Source organism: Schistosoma haematobium, chromosome 1, assembly GCF_000699445.3.
Source record: "Schistosoma haematobium chromosome 1, whole genome shotgun sequence".
Lineage (NCBI taxonomy): Eukaryota > Metazoa > Platyhelminthes > Trematoda > Strigeidida > Schistosomatidae > Schistosoma > Schistosoma haematobium.
In genome coordinates, this window is record NC_067196.1 from 77,051,738 (window position 1) to 77,072,282 (window position 20,545).

A 20,545-nucleotide genomic window follows, 5' to 3' on the forward strand; every position below is an offset into this window, starting at 1 on the left:
ATAAGATAGTATTTGAATGTTCACAATAAAGAATTCTAAAGTCACACTTTGATGATATGTTCAGTTAAGAATGTGAACGTTTTTACAAATAGATAAACAGTTGCCATTCACTTTATATTCGATGCATGATGGTATTTTATATACAGACACGAAGGTTGAAAGCTGACGTATGAAATACAGTACATAATATGATACAGGTATTCTAACAGATTGATAAGTTATAAATGTTATCCATCTTTCACTACGTGTAATGTGTTGATCTCATTTATCAAAATATATATCAATCAGTAAAGTATAGATGTATATCAGTACCAATATAACTGATCCAAGTTTAACTAATTAAATACAAGCTGTATTATTGATGTGTAAGAGCTGTTGATGCATCCCGGTACTCTTAACTTTTTTTATTATGAAATGTATGTTACTTATATTTTACCGATGCTTCTAGGTTTTCCATTGTGGTCTAACTTCAATTGAATCATGATTTCAACTATTAAAAAATGGTCAGTTTAAATGTTAGAAAAATGAAAAATTGAAAATTATTCAAAATTAAAACACAATGTACGGTGCTGATTGAACAAACAAAACAATTTCCCATTATTATAAAACTTAACTGAAAAATATTTGTATGAAATATATTCGGCAGAATAATGATATAAATATATTTAAACTCGTGTAATCTTTTGTTGTTATCGTTTGCACTGTATAACCGAACATTGAGATCCTTCTATTAAATCATCATGTCTATTCATTGCACATATATCTTAATGGGTTTAACGCTTAATATAAATTATACAATTGTATAGCTTGATTGTTATTTCATTGGAAAGAGATCCCTACGCTAAACTCTGTAATGATATAAACCAGAGTTTAATTCATTTTAAAAGTTAAAAATGATTTTCTAGTATTAACTTGTATAATGATTTTATTTAAGTGTAAATTAGTACTAGTGGAAAATAATGAAAAGCAATTAGATATTTGTAATTTCAATGGTTGAGATCATGAGTCAATAAAAGCTAAATCACTATTTAAAACTTGGAAGTACTGGACGGCCGTTTCAACCTATTGCAGATCTCCTCGGTAGTGCGCATCCACGAGCCCGCCTGGCGGGATTCGAATCCAGGACCTATCAGTCTCGTGCGTGGGCGCTTAAACTCTAGACCAATGAGCCAGCCGTCCAGTGCCTCAAGGTTTTCCATGGTAGTCTAGCTTCAATTGACTCATGATCTCAACCATTGAAATTATTATAATATCCACAAAAAACCCTTTAGGTATTTGTAAATTAGAAAGATTACTTTGATATTTAAACATAATATATGCAATTACAAAACTTTACAACTATGCTTTATTGTTTGATTTTATTCAACATCTCATGTGTTAAGTATGAATGTTAATTGATTTAATATATATCGATGTTAAGTAATTATCATTATAACAGCTTTCTTCTTATATCAATCGATGAATAGAAAAAGAGGGAAACTTGATTCTCGTTACATTGACCAAATTAGTTCTACTTATTTTAAATATATTCACATTGAGAAAAACCGAATTATACATGATGAAATATGTAAAACAATGACTGACATATATACATATGTCTACTTCGTAAACAATATAGAAGTATGCACTATCTCACCGAAGAAAAAAAACATAATGATGAAACCAGTAAGCTTTTGTAATGAAGCAGTTCAAATAATAAGAACAATGACATTTAAATTTAAGCGTGGATGACCAAATTAAGAAAAAAACAGGATTGTTGAATGATAAGCGTAACATTCTTTTAGATTAAATAAAGTATTATAAATAAATAGACTCATGCCATAGTGATTAATTACGAATAACGTTTCAAGATAAAAATTAACGATTATAAACGTTAATAGTTCTGTTTGTTGTTAACTAACGGATTACCAAAACGTATGGTTACTTATAGTATCCATTGTTAATTGTAAGTATCTAAGATTATAAAACTTCAGAAATTATTTAAATGACACTAAAAATAAAAAAAAATAATTTTCTTACATTCCTAAATGATATAAATCAGTTTGCCTGCACAAGACTAAATAAACAGGAAGTAAACTCCATTAGGTTAACTCTAAACTTCAAATGAATATATATATATATATATATATATATATATATATATATATATAACTCAATATCCACGCGATTATTTTAAAAACCCAAATAAACGACATTCGCAAGACAAAATTATTTAATTTTCAGAGGTTTCTGAGCTAAAAAAAAGTCATAATAAAAAGAATGTTTGGTGTATGAAGGGAGTTATATTTTTAATTAATCCTTTTCATGGACAGACGTTTTGTCCTATTTATCACTCGTCAGCCGGCTGTACATGAATCCCAGAGTTGATGTTCACTCCAAAATAGGATGAAACACGCATCCTGGATTCCACTGATAACCACCACCCATCTTTGCTTATAATGCTTGTAATCTGCACAGGATATACGTATGTCAATATGATACTGATCAATTGCACTCTTAAAACATCAATGGAGAGATTTAAACAGACAATACAAAATGAATTTAATTCTCTTCATGTCCTACAATTATATGTCCAAATTGATCATCCGAAAGTGACCAAATTTAAGACAAAGTACATCGAATGTTCAATGAGAGATTATATTGTGTATGAAGTTATGTGGATTCAATATCAAATAATAAAGTAGGGTGAGTGCTTAGTAAATTAATCGTTTGATTGGGAGATTGATAGTGATGTTCAACCAATGATAATAACAGTAACACAAAGATATGTGAATAAAAATATCAAATGTTATGTTATTTGACTAAGATTATATATTATTCGTATATTGAGCAGATTAGGCTATAGCTAGGATTACCATTAATTTATTGACCCTAGGATTAACCAAGGCAAAAGAAGTGATCGAAGATATTTCCTTTGTACACATAGAGTCGATTTTGAATTCGAACGGCTACTCCTTTTGCGTTTTAAAAGACTTTGAGGTACAATTATTCTGACAGAAAATTACTAACCCATTGAACATGTATAAAACATTAGTTGTAGATTCCTTACATTTAAAGTTCTTTGAATTGCTCTGTGCAACCTTAGCGTTAGCATTTATATAAATTTCCAAAACACTAAGCACTCACCCTACTTTATTATTTCATACTGAATTCACATAACTTTATACATTATAATATGGACTTTCATTAAACATTCAATCGAATTTGTAGTTGCATTATTATTTCGTTCACCTTATCTGACCGATATTTATTATGAACAATAATCATATTATAGCACTCAGTAAATAATAAAAACCTCATTGCTCCTATAAATATTATTAAGAAACTAGTGAATTTATCATTCTTTACTGTTCTCACTCTGTTGTTATCTAAGTTTACCGATTTTATATTCAATATCAATCTGGTCATAGTATTTCTTTTGATAAAAGCATTCAATCTACTTATTTAGTAATCTAATTCAGTCCGTATGTTTCTTGATTTATTTCACTTTTTAATGAGTATTTATTATTTGAAAGTCTAACAACGACATTATCATACCCCTGATGACAGTAAACTACGCACAGCTTGTATATAAATATATTGAACATAAAAAAAAGAAACCAAATATATCATCTTAATATTTTATTAAAATCTGATCATTTTCATATGACGTCAGTGACCTGTTGACCAGTTGAAGATGATCACAATGACGATAACACTAGGAAGATTATTCCAGTTTATAAGATAACATTATTACGATTTGCATAATTAAATTCTACTGGTTAATTATTCAAAAAATAAGCTTGCTTTGTTTTAAAATTCTTTGACGAAATCATTATCTTGTTACTCAGTAAATTAAAGTAATAAGTCAATGAACAAAACTGTTTGAATAACAGATTTTAAATATCAGAAGAGGATTTTGTGGAGATTTTAGTAATTTTATAGTTGAGTTCATGAGTCAATTAAATCTAGACCACCACGGAAAACCTGGAAGCACTGGACGGTCGTCTCGTTCCAGTATAGAACGCCTCAGCAGTGCGCATCCACGATTCCGCCTGGCGAGATTCGAACCCATGACCTATCGGTTTCGCGCGCGATCGCTTAATCTCTAGACCGGCCGGTATCCAACGGTAATAATGTCTAACTTCAACCGATCCACAAGATTGAATCACTGTCCATCATTGTCTTCAGTGAGTTACCATCTCACAACAGACCCGGTTGAATTTCACTGGTCACTACTTTAAACTAATCTAAATAAACAATTAATAAAATCATCATAATTTATTTTCTTATTAATCTAAAGGTTTCTATTTGAAGTAGAACACCTTTGATGTAGAATAACATTATGATTGTGCATATCAAGTAAATTCACCTTTTCTATAGGAAATTAAATGACAATTAATAATGGATGAAATCAAAACAAAACAAAAATAATTTGAGTTAATAAGATCAAACAGTTGATTGATGTTAGTTGATTTCAGAAACATTGATATAAAGAAAAATAAGTATGAACAAATACTATGGAATTAATTTGATAACTTCCGAAAATTACTGTATTGGAAACAATAATGATAATATAATCAAGTTTTACTTTATTAGGATTCAGTCAAATAACTGATTATTAGTATAGGAGTGTGGAGATTATTGCGTTTTTGATTGAGATCATGAACTGATTGATAGTAGACCACGACTGAAAGCCTGGAAGCACTAAACAGCCGCTTCGTCCTGTCGTGTGACTTCTCAGCAGTGCGCATTCACGATTCCGCTTTCGGGATTCAAACTCAGGTCCTTCAGCCTCTAGCGCGAACGTTTAACCTCTAGACCACTGAGCTGGCCGGCATCCAACGGTGTTAATGTCTAACCTCAGCCAATCCACGAAATTGCGGTACCATCTTCCATTGTACTGAGGTAGATGCATGTCTCTACCCGACATGGATTAGCTCCACGGCATCTCACTAGAACTCCGAAAATTGCCTCACGAAGCTAGTCACTAGTGAACACATGGTATTATTTTCAGAATGGATACCTTTATTATGCTCATGTTTAAGTCTGGATGAAAATTTGGCATATATGCTCTTTCTCTTTTGCTTAAGTAATTTATTATTCCATAAACTGCTTTGGTTGGTTTAATAATTTCATATGTGCATATAAATATTACAGTATATTAGAGCAAAGCTTGATGAGGATCTAACGGAAAACGATATTGTTCACCTATATATGTTGTTCTAAATCACAATATGCGAATTTTTTTCAAATAATATTCCAACGTTTGGTTTCAAAGAATTAAATTTTGATTATCTCAAAGCTAATCTAATGATTTAAAAGAAAACCCATTCAAGACTGAAATGTGTGTGTGTTAAATGTACAAATAACTCAACTTACAAATAATATGAATAAATTAGGAATATAGTCGAGCATAACGGCCCTTATTGAAACATTAAATTTGCAAGTTAAGCAAAATTATGCTTCTTTTCATTTAGTTCCTCATCATGAGTCTACACAAATATTAAAAATGATGGTAGGTCAATTCAGTAATATTTCCAAAGATTATAATCAGTTATTAGCTCAACAGATGCAAAATTACAATTAAAATAAACTTACATAATTGAATGATTATTAAAACTAGTTACGTAAGGGTAAAAATACAAATTATGATTGAAATCAAACAATTGAAAATAAATCTTAACTGTTATTTGTAAAATTACCACTAAGTAATTGATGAAAATGGGTGTTTAGAAAATCAGATCAGAATTAAAATGATTGCTCTGATAACTTAAACCCCAGTTATTTTGACTGGTGAGTCTTTAAACTATTTAGAAATTCTATAATAGAAATTATATATATATACATATGGTGCCAGCTCAGTAGTCTAGATGTCAAGCATTCGTGCGCGAGACTGAAAGCCTTGGGTTTAAGTCTCGCTCATGGACCGTGCATGTGCACTGCTGAGGAGTCCAAAGGTGCAAAGAAACGGCCATCCAGTGCTTTCAGGTTTTCATTGGTGATCTAGCTTAGATTGACTCGTAAATTTAACTGTCATTTAAATAATAATTCCATGAGGACACAAAATTAATAAGAAAACATGATGACGTAATAGAAAGATTATAATACTGAATTATGTAGAACAAATAATAACAATAAAAGATTATGCGTTTACGAATAAAAAGCTAAATAAAATAAGTTAGCAACGGATTTTAATGTGGATATAGTAACATAGTTAAAATGTTTATGTTATAATATTTAAATGTAATTTTTAAGTGGGAATTATTTGTCTATTAAAATAGTACCATTTTCTTCAACTCGAAAGTGATGAACGGGAAGAAAACGACAAAGTAAACTGATATAAAATAAACTAAAAATCTACAGCGTGATTAATTGAACTGACTATTTTCTACCAAAAACATTATTTTCAGATGTACAACCACTAAAGTTGGTCAGTCATAAGCAAAGAAACTTCATGTCAAACATTACACATTAACCATTTCGTCTATGTTTATGTTTAAAAAAATCCTAAAATTATAAATCATTGTTATGTGATGGTATTGTTGTGGTATTGTTCAGACCTAAACTTACATGTAAGCTTTTATGGTTTAAGTTGGTTTGTAAAGCCACCAAATTACCTAGAATAACTCAACGGAAGATTTGAATCCTAAAAGATGTTACCAGTGTGTTTAATAATGTTGATATGTTCACCTACTTTCCTTTTTTTCTAACTAGTTGTTTTAAGATTTAAAAAACCTACCATAGTTATCCTGGTTAAACCAGTGATTTTCGCTGTAGTGTAAAAAACTAAGTTAAGGTAGATCAACTTATTATTTTACGCAAACTCATACAGATCTTTTGTAAAATATGAAAACCATATATTGAATACATTATTTGTACATTTTTCTTGAGTTACCCCTAATATAACTCATCATTCTTCCAATTCTAATGCTCACTGTTTTCCCTCCTGTTCTTTTTATTTCAATCTTTCTCTCGTAAGCATTCCACTTCCAATTCCTGCTACATACTACTTATATCTGTCATCATAAGTAGCGCACACAGCATTATTACAAGAACACTATGATTTAAAAAACTATTTTTACCCATTTCTAAATACGTGTGTAGTATTGTAAGTTTTATTCATAATACATTCAATTTGAATGTTATTTACAATTAACAGAAGTTCTAGAGTCTTTGTTTTGAAACTGGAATGATTTTTATTTTACTACGCGTAGAATCAGTTTCCGGACTGAACTATAACCACCCAACTTTTTACTCTTCATATAATTCTGTTCCGTTCTGGTAAATAAAAGGATTCATTATGTTAAGTAATTCGATAGCCGAGATATCTTGTTGATGAGACGCCTATGAGAAACATACAAGAAGATCGTTTATTATCTAAAGGAATCTTAGTTACTGAAGTGGTAATTTCATAGAAAACAATACTGGGTTTATTTCCAAACTATTATCGTTATGCTTGAAGCAGTTGTGTAAAAATAATTACCATCAAAATGCTTACTCATCGTTTATCGTACTTCTCATCCTGTACACGCCTAACATAATCTTTGCGGGTTTATTCTTAATTTCGAAAATTTTTCTATTACAGTGTAATACATAAAATAGAATCGTTGAGAATAGACTTAAGCCTAAACCGTTCACTTGACACACAAAATTATATTTAGTGAATTAAATTTTAAAAAAATAATGTCACATTAGGGTTACGAAATTTACTTCACATAGTATAGTAACTGGCAATTGTTCTCGGGCCATCTGTTAACGGACTACTGTACATATATTTTCATAAAGTAATTTTAAAACATTACTAAGTTACAGTTTTTTCTCTACTGATATTATCTTAAAATATCAATAATTGTGGAGTGAAAGAACAAATAATTTAGATCAGAAATTTATTTCCTCAAATATGTCTTCAAAGACAAATACCAAATTGTGATATGTCAACAAACATGTTTATGTGTTTGTGTGGGCGGATTAAATTGCTGCCAAGTGAGTTGTTACTATTGAGTAATTGGAAAAAGTGATATAAAGAATTTCGAAATGATTGATTTAAACTTTAAATAATTTCAATGATAGCTGAAAAATAATACAAGTATGAAATGAACATCAGTTATTAAGAAAAATACCAGAATCTATTAGATACTGTAAATCTTTTATTCTTGTAACGTTATTTTATCCGTAAACAAACAAAACATCACTTGCATTATAAGCAGATAGGGTTGGCAATTAGCTGTAGAATTTAGAACGCGCGTTTCATTCTATTTGGGACTTTTCAGCTAGGATGTACCCTCAACTCAGAGTTTATGTTTACTCGAGAACTCGAAACCAGTACAGTTTGCTTCAAACGCCATCGCGTTACCCATTTAACTACACAGTCCAAATAACTACTAGTTTTTGGAATACGATAAAATTTTACTTGAAAAATCTTCCGTCGATAAAAATCATCAAATATTATCAGTTACACCCTCGGTATTATTAGTGATCGTCCTTAAAGTATCCATATAAGGTCAGTAACAGTCGAAATAAATAATCAATAAAGTTTAAATGACAAACAAATCTATCATGGAAATCGCTCGGCTTTTCCCGCCTAATTTCAATGCCAATAAATAATAATCGAATATTTTTCAACTTTTGAATTAGATCTATGTTCGCTACTAATTGTTTCTCTTTTATTGTGTTAAAACTAATAGACAATAACTAACAAGTTTTCATTAATTTTTTTCTAGCAGCTTTGATATTTCAATCTAACATCTCAATATAAAACCAAATCAAAACAGTTTTTCACTTGGTACTGTTTGGCTTGTACCTTCCCATTGACGTTCAAGATTGCAATTGATCAGTCTGTTATTGGCATATGTGCATACTGTGCTTATGCCTCGATATTGCCTTAATTCACAAGCTTTTTGGAAACAATGTTGGATAGTGGCTAGCAGTGGAATTCAGGACGTGCTTTTTGTCCTATTTGGGACTCTTCGGCTGGATGTACCTGCATACATGGGAAGATACAAGCCAAACAACACCAAGTGAATTTAAATTCACCCCATTGTTACAGAACATTCATTTCATTTATACGAATATTCGTCAAGATTAGAATGAATAGTTTGAATTTGATTTTCATTATTACCCTGAAGAAGTTCAGACGAGTTAGCCGGACGAAACATTGGAATTATTTAAATCCCAATCGCTGAGATTATTTCAAATATAATTTTCACATATAATGACTTCACTTCATTTAATTTATACTAATAAATAGTTTTGAAGATTCTATACAAAATGTTTTAAAACACTAATTCTGATACGAAGATAAAGCTGAAGCATTGTCTATAATTTACAATTTTGATTAACTCAATAATATGGATTATGATACCTCAATGACTGTAATCGACTTCATTCTTAAATATCTTGATTACATACCTGATCATTTATTTCACATTAATTCATGAAGATCAAAATCATAAAAAAATTGGATATGTCTTTATTACTACATAGTTCATCCAGTCTTTATAGACCATCTTATATTCAGAAAAGATTTTATTGTATATCAGTGTAAGGTTGTGAATATTGTTAAATTTTTTATTGAGATCATGAATCGATGGATTTTAGACCACCATTGAAAACCTGGAAGCACTGGACGACCGTTTCGTTTTAGTATGGGTTATACTGTATAGTAAGAGAACGAATCATGTTGTTTTGTGCTTAATTTAGTTGATGAATCTAACACTAGTTTATTTACTGTAAAACGATTGGTGTAATGACGGAGTAACTGAAACTTTAATGTTTTAACTAATCCAAAACATTTATTGAAACTACAGCTAAATAAAATGTGAACACACACCATGTTTCTAATCAAAATTTTAGTGGGCAGCTCATATAATGAACATTCATTTTTGAGTGAATAACTGTTTAACACTAATATAAAAACAAAGTTTCACTTGGATTATATTCCATTTCATCGTTTCTAAACATGCTAAAACGCATTTTTATCAAATTCATAATGTCATTTGTTCAGTAAATACTTTTTTTACTGAATCCTTACTTGAGAATGGCAATATCTTAAGGTAAGACACCTCAAATAACCAGTAATTTCTTGTAGCTTAAGTAATTAACGTTTAGATGTTGTAGAGAATGAAGTAGCTCATTGTGTATAAGAACAATTTTTTCTAATGTTCAAGAAAGTGATAGTATCTTTAGGTTGCAAAATTGTTGCACAGATCGGACGTGACATATGTGGATCATGAATAATTGAGCTTATAGATAGACAATAGTTCGAAGAAAATAGTGATCTTATAATTGGCGTATACATAAACTATGTTTTGTGATAAATATTTAAGATACACTATAAAAAAGTAGTAATTTTTTAGTTTTTGCGAAACTTACTATGCTCAAATACATACTGTTTATCCATAAAATGTAATATAATATCCAAATCCAGTTCCACATATCTTCTACTACGTATATATCCAAGTGGATAACAAATATCAATCGGATACTTGCATCCTATCAAAAATGTAATCAATTATTTTTGACAATAATAATGCACATATCATTAGAATTATCCTAAAACTATGTGTAAACTTGCATGAAAATTGAATAAAACATACAATATTTGCATGTGATGATTTAAACAGTTTACATAGCTAATTAAATAACGTTTATAATATAATGTATTCTAATCATTTGATCTTTTTTTCCATTTCATTATGACTGACCAGTTATTTGTTTTGTTATGTAAAAAATCGAATTAAACACTTACTAAACATAAAGGAATCTGTATATATAAATATTGACTTAGATCAGAAACTATTATGAAGTATTGCAAATCAAATCAAGTTCAATTGTTCTCAGTTTTACAATAATAATGTACGTTGAAACATACATTCAAATTTCTTAATAAATTGTCAGTAACAAGTGGGCTATGCAATCCATTGGATCGTAAGAAGGCATCTTTCTTTACTAAGGAATATTTAACAAATACAATACATCTTAAACAAAACTATTTTATAATTCCAATTTAATTGAATAAAAATATTAATAATTTTAGTTTTAAAGTAATGATTTTATAGAATTATTATTGGTCAATCTTTCTTGAACCTGATTGGCCAATTATATTGAATTTTGATTGGTCATTAAAAATATCGTAATCATTGTTTTCATTAAAACTATTGATGAAATATGCGTAAATACATGAATTGAGTTTTTAGTACTCATAAAGAACATTTTGATCCGAAAGATATATTTATTATAGAACAAAAACTTTTGGAAAGCATTCATAACTCTAAAGTATCAAAAAACCAAAGTCGGAAAACAAAATTTCGGAATCGTTCTGTCTTAAAGCAAAATGTATTTGATTTAAACATGTCTAAATTAAATTGTCATGCAGTTTGTAATACTAACAAGCTGAAAAAATGATAAGACAATATCAAAAGTCAGATTTCCGTGTTAGTAAGTACAATTAAGCATAAAACAATATAGAAATAAATTCTCTTAAGAACTGTACAAAACATATTTTAAATAGGTAATTAAAGGGACATTTAGACAGCGGTCAGTGCAATAACTAAAGAGATAAAGATTTTTGATCACTATATGAAGTTTTTGGAGATTATTAGGCTTCTACAAACAACTGAGCTCGAGACTCAGTTTTACGAGCAAAATCCTAACCTTATAACTCTTGCGCTGATATCCAGTGTTTAAATGCTTAACATTGGTTCACTCGTAATATTACTAAACCAGTGTGTGCCAGCTCAGCGGTTAGGGGGTCAAGAGTTCGCATGCGAAACCTAACGTTTTGAGCTCGGTTCTCTGTGCTGGGTTTGTGGATGAATAATTTTGAGTAGTCTTTTTCCAGAACGAAAAGGCTTTCCAGTATTTCCTGGTTTTTAATGGTTTTTTAAGGAATTTTTGTCCGAGTTGTCAACTATGATAAATTTTAGTTAACCCTCAAATAAATCAATAGCCACGTCCACAAATCAATGCTACTTACAAATTTACGAAAATTCACAGCATTCGCTTTATCCTTCATTAATTACAAACTACTGTACAAGCTATATGTCGATACCTTGTGAATGTGTGTTAGTAATTGGGAAAAAATGTTATCTTCCATCTGATTCCTTTCCAAGAGCGACTTTAACGTTGTTTCCACTGGAGGTATCACATATTAGATTTGTGATTTGGTTTTCGTATATTTCGTATACACATTCATCCTTTTGAATTCAAAATTCTATATATTTTAGTTCACTTTTTACTAACTTAATTATCTAACTCCAGATTAATCTCGTTGATCCATTTTAACATAGTGACGTGGCTTTTATACATAGTGGAACAGATTGCACCTAGTAACCACACTCATGGGTAATGCATGTTATAAATCTATTTGGTTTAAAAGTGACCTTAATTCAATTGTGATAGAATACTTACCGTACATGCATGATCATCAGCCACCTGGTTTTAATTATGTTTACTGAAATGATGACTGAGATACAAGTAAACGTAGAATCTACAGACTAATTTACTTTAAATGTTTAATTATTTTGATTCTAACTAGTTTATTCATTAAAATTCGAATCATTTACAAGCAACAGATGTTCGGGTTGGGTTTTGTGAACCGAACTACCTAAAACTATATTTAATCTTTAAATTTGTTAACAGTTGTCCATTTGAAATGCTAAAAAACCAACGTGGTAATAATAATATTTATTTTGGGGTACAATTATATCATTTGATAAATTAGTCAAAAGTGTATTAAAACTTTATATCCACTTTTCGAACAGTAGTTTACATTTTTATTATAACTGAACCGATAAGCATTTACTAATTATTGAATGAATACGATAAAATCACAATATTATTGACTTCTATCTTCTTTGTTAGATAAAGAGATATGAGTGTTTATGAATCGAAATAGAGTTCGTTTGTGTTACGTTAGTTTATGACCGAAAATTGCTATCAACTCATGCTTTGTTCACCATAAAAATAAGCTCATTCTAGATTATTTATGTTGTAACAAAAATATGTTCCACATGAATTGTGGAATGATTCGTGTGGCCGACTGATGACCTCTAACAAAACATAAATAAGCAATGTTTCAAGTGGTTGAATATTGGATCACGGAATATTTCATAATCAAATAGTTATTGTTTTACATAGCAGTTTTACACAATTATGTGAATAATATTTGATGCGAAATAAAGATGGATAAAACTCACTTTAAAAAACACATGATTTTAGGTAGTTGGTTTTATACTTAATGATCAATCAGTCGTAAATGTTTCAGTCCCACATGGAGTCAGATGTGACTAGAATCGCTCAACACTGACATAGCCCGTAAAGTTGGGTGATGAGGACTTGATTTCTATAGGAAACATCAGATCACTTGAGATTACAGGCAGGTCTCGATCAGTGCTAAAAGACTAGATAAACAGAAAATCGGTTAGTACTCACTGGTCAGTTATTTGTAAGACGAATTTTATGCTGTACATTATTCACTATCCTAAAGCATTACAGCCTGATTTTAATGTTTAATTGTTGCTCATTAAATCAAAATTTTATTAACGATTTAATATTTCCTTCTTTTTGAAAGCCATATACATGAATAAAAAATTCCTTACGTACACAGCAGTGATTTAAAAAAAATCTCTTTAACTAACCCTGTCTACACTTGCATAACTAGTGTGTTATAAAATCTGATAGACACTCAAATGTCTGAAATAGAAAACTCTCATGAAGCGTATTGAGTATCTATATATGTATGTGTGTGTGTGAATTTCGAAATATGAGAAAACCATATGGTATTATTCTGAATATTAAATTTCACATTTTTGGTTCAATGCGTCATACGTAGTCAAGATGGTAAAGCACAAGATTATTTCGATACCAATAAGTTTTGTAGAATACGATTACTAATAAGCGAAAATGAAATCATTGTTAAGCTAAATAAGTAAGGCTTTACTAAACATGCTCCAAGCGTTCTTGATAAGAAGTCAACAAATGTAAAGTATCCAGAAATTATTATATCTCAACTAGTATAAATCGTTTAATGATTGACTTTTACAAAACTTAAACGTTAAATTATATGTTAATAATAAATAGATTTCTACATTTTAATAACTAACATGTAAACAGTATATAGTCTTACTCCCATGATCAGTCGAAATGTAGTGAATGAGAACACAATATCTGTATAAAACATAATCAAGATCAAAACTTCTAATAATAACTTGTATTTTGAGACAGATTTTCATAAACTCACAAAACATATTGGAAAATACTTTGTAATTAACGTATTTACTGTACACTACATTAAAAACGAAAGAAAGAAACATAAAGGTATACACTATAAAGTAGAGAATCAATATCTTCGTTTTCCCCTTCAAGTTATTTTTTTATTTAAAACGTATAAACTACTTATTTTTACTATTCTTAATAAAAATTAATCAAATGATAGTTCCATATAAACAGATGTCGAACAATATTCATCTGATAATGGTAACTCAGTAAAAGTAACTAATTATTAGTTTAACATTGAACCTAACATTAAGAAAAGAACATATATGCTAATGAATATAAGAGTTTAAAAGTATATGCAAAGTAATTATGGTTAGCCTTACAGCGAATAACTTACTAAATTATACATTATAATCTGACCTATTAACTAAGTGTGTGTGTTGTTGTTTTGCTAATTAAAATTTATTTCTCATAAGATTATCATTATATATATATATATATATATATATATAATTTAATAGAATATATAATCATGACCTAAATATGGTCACACTTCTATTTTTACAAATACACATTACTTTAATACACTTATCATTTGTATTATTCTTTTAAATTTTACCAGTTACTTACTGACCTCATTTGATTATTGTAACCATATTAAACCTATAAATCAAAGAGTAAATATTTCATCATCAATAAGATTCTTCCTTGATGTTATTGTAGTGAACAAGAACACCAGTGGGGACAATCGAATGTGTATGACACGAAATTACAGAGCATCTCAATAAAATCTGAGAATTATATAGTGAGTAGTTAATTTGCAAAATATCAATCCATCTTCTCAAACTTGACTGTTTCCTTTGCTAATATCAGTCCATTGCCTCAGATTTCATTGTTCATGCATTGTCATATCAATTGCATCCTGTTTCCGTTCTTTCCTTATCGATCTTCTACTGAAATACATTCTATGCCTGACCACAATCATATACTACTTATATTGGTATAAGTAACTCACATACATTATTATTACTACTATATTAAATAAGTTCGTTTGATGTTTAACTTTCTTCAAGTTTTTTGTTTTTTGTTGTTGATAAACCTGTTCATTTCATTCTTGTTTTCTTGTGGACACTGATAAATCTTTTAAAAAAATTTTTGTAAACAATTTATTGTTTGACATCAGATAAGAAATGAATCACAGATTTCATTTTAATTCGAAATATTTATAAACAAAGATATTCAGATATTACTAATGATACAATTTCAAAAGGGATTAAATTCAAGTGTAATTCCTATAATTAATATCCATATGATCATAGAGAATTTAAAAGAAGCAAAAACAAACATGTAACAAACATTTATTACATGCAATTAATTCCCATTATGAATTTAAATGAAGCCGGAACAAATATTGATGCAGAATAATATGAATTTATTATATTTCGAGTTTTCTCGTCAGCTGCTTACAACCAAATGTTTCCTTGATTCTAAACACCAAATAACCTCTGACCTGTTCTTGCACATATGTATATATATAGTTATCATTGATAACCTTAGTCATTCCGCTGTTTTACATTCACTTATGTCAATTGTTCCACAATATTTCTTATCTCAATGTAAATTCTAATGTATACTTGGTTGTAAGCAGCTGACGAGAAACCTCGAAATATAATGAATTCATATTATTCTGCATCAATATTTGTTCTGGCTTTATTTCAACATTTATTACTCTGGGTTCGAGACCTCGAGTGAACGTCAACTCTGTGATGCAGGTACATCCCACTGATGAAACGCGTGTCCTGTATTCCACTGCTAGCCACTATCTATCTTTGCTTACTATTCTTCCATTACAAAAAATATTATACAGGACCTATCAGTCTTACGCGCGAACGATTAACCTCTAAATCACTGAACCGACATTCAACGGTATTAATGTCTAACTTCAACCAATCCACGAAATTGAGCGACACATCCATCATTGTCATCAGTGAATTACTACATTACGACAGACCCAGTTGAACTCCATTGGTCACTGCTCCTCACTAGAACTCCAGGATATACCTCTTGAAGCTGGTCACTAGTGAGCATATGATGATTATTATCAGAAGGAGGTTTTATGATGATTTTAATAATTTAATAGTTGAATTCATAAATCAATTGAAGCTAGACCACTATGGAAAACCTGGAAGCACTGGATGGCCGTTTCTTCCTAGTATGGGACTCCTCAGTAGTGCACAGTACCTATCGGTCTCGCACTCTTTCTTTAAAAAAATAATCACATAATTTACTTAATATTAATGAAATTAAACAAATAACTGAATTTTACAAACCAAAATTTGTAAAAAAGATGTTGGAAACTATTTTTTGAAAACGATTGAATGAACCACTCAATTATACCTACAACACAAATCGTTAACAAGTATATTTCAAATTCAATGAAGTTATATAAAGTATAGAAATGTGAGCAATGTGTAATAAGCAAACTAAGACAAAATATTTTTTTGTCATAATTTGTGGCCTTGTGCCCTGTTAATATATAACGTAATGATACCGCCAATTAGAAAACAGTGATTTAGCGACCGGACGAATGACGCGTAAACCCATACAAGCAATCTAAATTCCTTGACGGTCCTTATTCCTACCTAGCCGTGCTGGTTGAGTTCAATATGCCAATAGCAGCTTCCACGATATGAATCATGTATTTCATTTTTTTTATACTCACTACATGAACTATTAACCCAAGGAGATTAACTTTTTTATAATGTAATTGTAAATTTTGAAAATACTAAAACCATAGTTTAGAAAATATATCTGCGCTATGGAGCACTTGTGATAAATAAATAAACAGAACTTACTGTTTAATTTAGAGGTTTAGTAGATATAGTGTTATTACAAGAAACATTCAAAAGTAATGTACTCTTAAATCATTTTTTATTCCTTAAAGGATGAACTATGGATAGATTACAACTGACCGCTTGCATCGCTGTAATGCATGTGAAATATGTACTACCTTAACAATTTTTTAGCTAGAACACTTAGGACAATCTAATATTACATATCAGTTCTCTACATTTATTATTGCAACTTATATCAAGCTGACTACGCCTGTAAACTAGTACGAGTACTGTAATTATTATTTTCAGTATATATACTATTATTATTATTAGTGGAATTTTAGGGAGTCTTGTGATTCTTGAAACTTTTTATTTGTTTAGTCAGAATAAGAATCAAATGGTAAGTTGTTTTAAGCATTCTTTGTGGACATTTCCACGGTACATTGATTTGTCAAAACATTGTCGAGATTATTTTGTATTTTCAGAAGATTCCGTACAGAGATATTGACAATTCCCAACAATCTTAAATATTAGTATTGTGAATAAAATATTTTGTATGTATAAAGAATATGAACCGAGATTGATCATTAACATAGCATTTTCAAATAAGCATCAAAAAGTACAATTGTATGCTCATCGGGATAGTAAAACTTTATCCTTGTTTTCATCATAAACTGTATAGAATAGTTTTTTTCTTTTTACTGTAAAACATTCTCTCCGTTTAAAACCATACAACTAATATCAACATATACATCGGATACAATAAAAAAGGAACTATGCATGTCAATGTGTTCAACAAAGAACTTAATCTATTCTTATTTACTTATTAAATTATGTTATCATTTTTCAATATAATCCCATTAAAAATATTATTTTCAGTTGAATTATTTGTAACGAAAAAATATAACATCTCGAATTTGAATGAATAAAAGTAATCAAAAGCTACTTAACATGAAGAAACCCTTTAATAACAATGCAAATGTAACCACTTAAAAGTATCACATGGCATTGAATAACTGATTCAAATGAATGCTTAAAAGTATTTTATACAGATTTAACGAAGAGTATATTTTCTGATGATGATGATAATAACTGGTAAAGAATATCATAAATCAGTATATGGTATAAATCTTGCAAAACAGACCAAAAGTTCAGAAGAGTGTTTTATATCAGCATAATTAACAATCAACAGAGAATGGTAAATATTTATTTAAAAGAATTTAACAATCGGTTATTTTTTCCTATGATACTTTGTTTAGTTGAACTGGTTTCCTTAAGAAGTGATCATTTAAATCAATAAGAATGTTCTTTTAATATTAAGTGACATCAATTGTGGCTAACATTAGAATCTAGGATACAGGTTTCGTCTTGCAAAAGATTCTTTAGCTGAATGTACACACATTCCAAAGTTGATGTTCACAACGACATCCAAACACAGTACCTCCTGCCTCAAATGTTAAATGAGTTATCTACATAGATATTGATTCTAGATAGTCGCTGATCAATTGCAACCCTAAACATCAGTGGGAAAATTCAAACAACTAATACAAATGAATCAACATTCACCCTATTTCACACATCAGTGGTTATCTGGACTCGGCAGGTAAATGCTGGATGCAATGAAGTTTGAAGTGAGAGGTGCTAGATTCACATTTTGAAGTGAACATCAAATTTGAGATGTGAGTGCATTCAGCTGATTAGTCCTAAATAAATCAAACCACACATCCCGAATTCCACTGATAACTTCCTCTCACCCTACCTAGAAACAGATGGATTTGGATTTCAGAAGCCTAAAATCTCATTACTTTCAGTCTTATGATTTTAAGTCAACATGACATCTAAAAACTGCCTGTAACTTCAATATTACACATTGAACGATGTTGCCATTTCTTTAAAATTCTATGAAACTCAGTGATCTATAAAATTTTCAACGAAATGACAACTGTTATCGTATTTTTCATCATTTTTTATTAACGTTTGAAAACTACAACAATTAAGTGATTTTCTATGCTATTGCAACTCAGCAGCTCAAAGTTTATTAATCATATTCAACCAAGAGTTTCACCTATATTTTTATTTAAAGCTATTTATATTCACAGGCAAAAATGTGATTCAAACCAAACCAAACTGTTATATGTATGTCGTCTGCTCATCCTTTAACTACTTAACAGTATACCATATTGGTAATAGTTTTGGTAAACGTTACTTTAAAAAGTAGGATGCAAGTTAGGTTGAAATCGAGTCATACTTACAGTTGAATGCTGTAGTGATACATAAATAAATAATAATGCAACCATGTATTTTTTGTAGTTATTTCAAATATCTTAACTTAGGAACTCAGTTTAATGATCAGTTGGTTAAAAATGGTGATAGTAATGCATTATTTTACAGAATTATTTCAGTCTTTGATATTTTACTCATGTTAAGTGTGCCGTATATCGAATTTCATTCATCACTACGTTTGACTACAAGTTCAATAGAATTGGTATTTCAGTAAGGAATATGAGAAATGCTTCCATGGCAACAAATAAACTAGTCATGTTTAGACAAAATACAATTGTCGGAAATATTGTAAACCGTTTTATATGTAATATGCAACTAATGTTAAACGTCTGCATATCACCTTTAAAGTGTCTTGAATTTATCTTATTATAATATTAGCTGATACATTTAATTCTGAGATTTCGCAAACCTTTTATAAAAAACATTTTTACATATCCTGGTTAATTATACTTATTTAACTATTATGAGGTAAAAAAGATAGCCAACGTACTTTCGCTCACAGTCCAATTCAACTGTTATGGAACGTAATTACTATTTTGAACCAACCTCTGAAGCTGATTATTGTCTATCTTAAGTGTTCCTAAATTTTAAAAACCATTTTATCTTTTCAATAGTAATCTACATTTTCAGTAGTGTTTGATCTTAGAGATACTGTTTATTAATCATAAATTTATATCATATTTGTTTCAAATAACAATTTTCTTTAAAATATACTTTTCCTGAAACACTATGCCATTTCAAACTGTTCAAATGAAATGTAGGATAAAGAGCTTCAGTCTATATCAGAACCTTTACATCATCAAATTTTTAATGATTATCTTCAAAACAGGAAATCCTGTAGTCCAATTTCTCTTGGTCTCATAAGTGATAAACGCTTTTGTAACCAGTTGTGATCAGATGTTTCCTATGACATTTTACGTTCACCTAATGCGTAGACCAGGTATATGGTTCTGAAAGAATCAATTGCGTTTTATCCATTATTTGACTATCATGAAGGTTTGACTCTTACAAAAAAAGACTAACAGCCAGTAATATCCATTTTTTTAATAATTCATATCATCGAAATAGACGAGATGGAATACAGTTGAGTGCAGCATAGTCATTAATGAGTATTGAGTAAATTCAATTTATTACTTCTTTATTTGTACCATATTTTGTAAACAACAACGAAATACGTTCATCTGTTTTAGTTGGCTATTATATTTGGATATATCTTAAAAAGGAAGTCTGTT

At 29.6% G+C, this 20,545-nt stretch overlaps 1 protein-coding gene across 1 annotated transcript in view; it reads right to left on the reverse strand.

The window, feature by feature from the left end:
* PTH1R (Parathyroid hormone/parathyroid hormone- peptide receptor) overlaps positions 1-10,985 on the reverse strand; it is a gene marked incomplete at its 3' end in the record, with an annotated part of 44,315 nt that extends 33,330 nt beyond the window's left edge. Inside the window, exon 1 of the mRNA XM_035731178.2 lies at positions 10,354-10,985. Coding sequence (XP_035588271.1) covers positions 10,354-10,416 — 63 coding nt within the window. The 5' untranslated portion in view covers positions 10,417-10,985. The remainder of the gene's footprint in view (positions 1-10,353) is intronic.
* Positions 10,986-20,545: the final 9,560 nt, after the last annotated feature.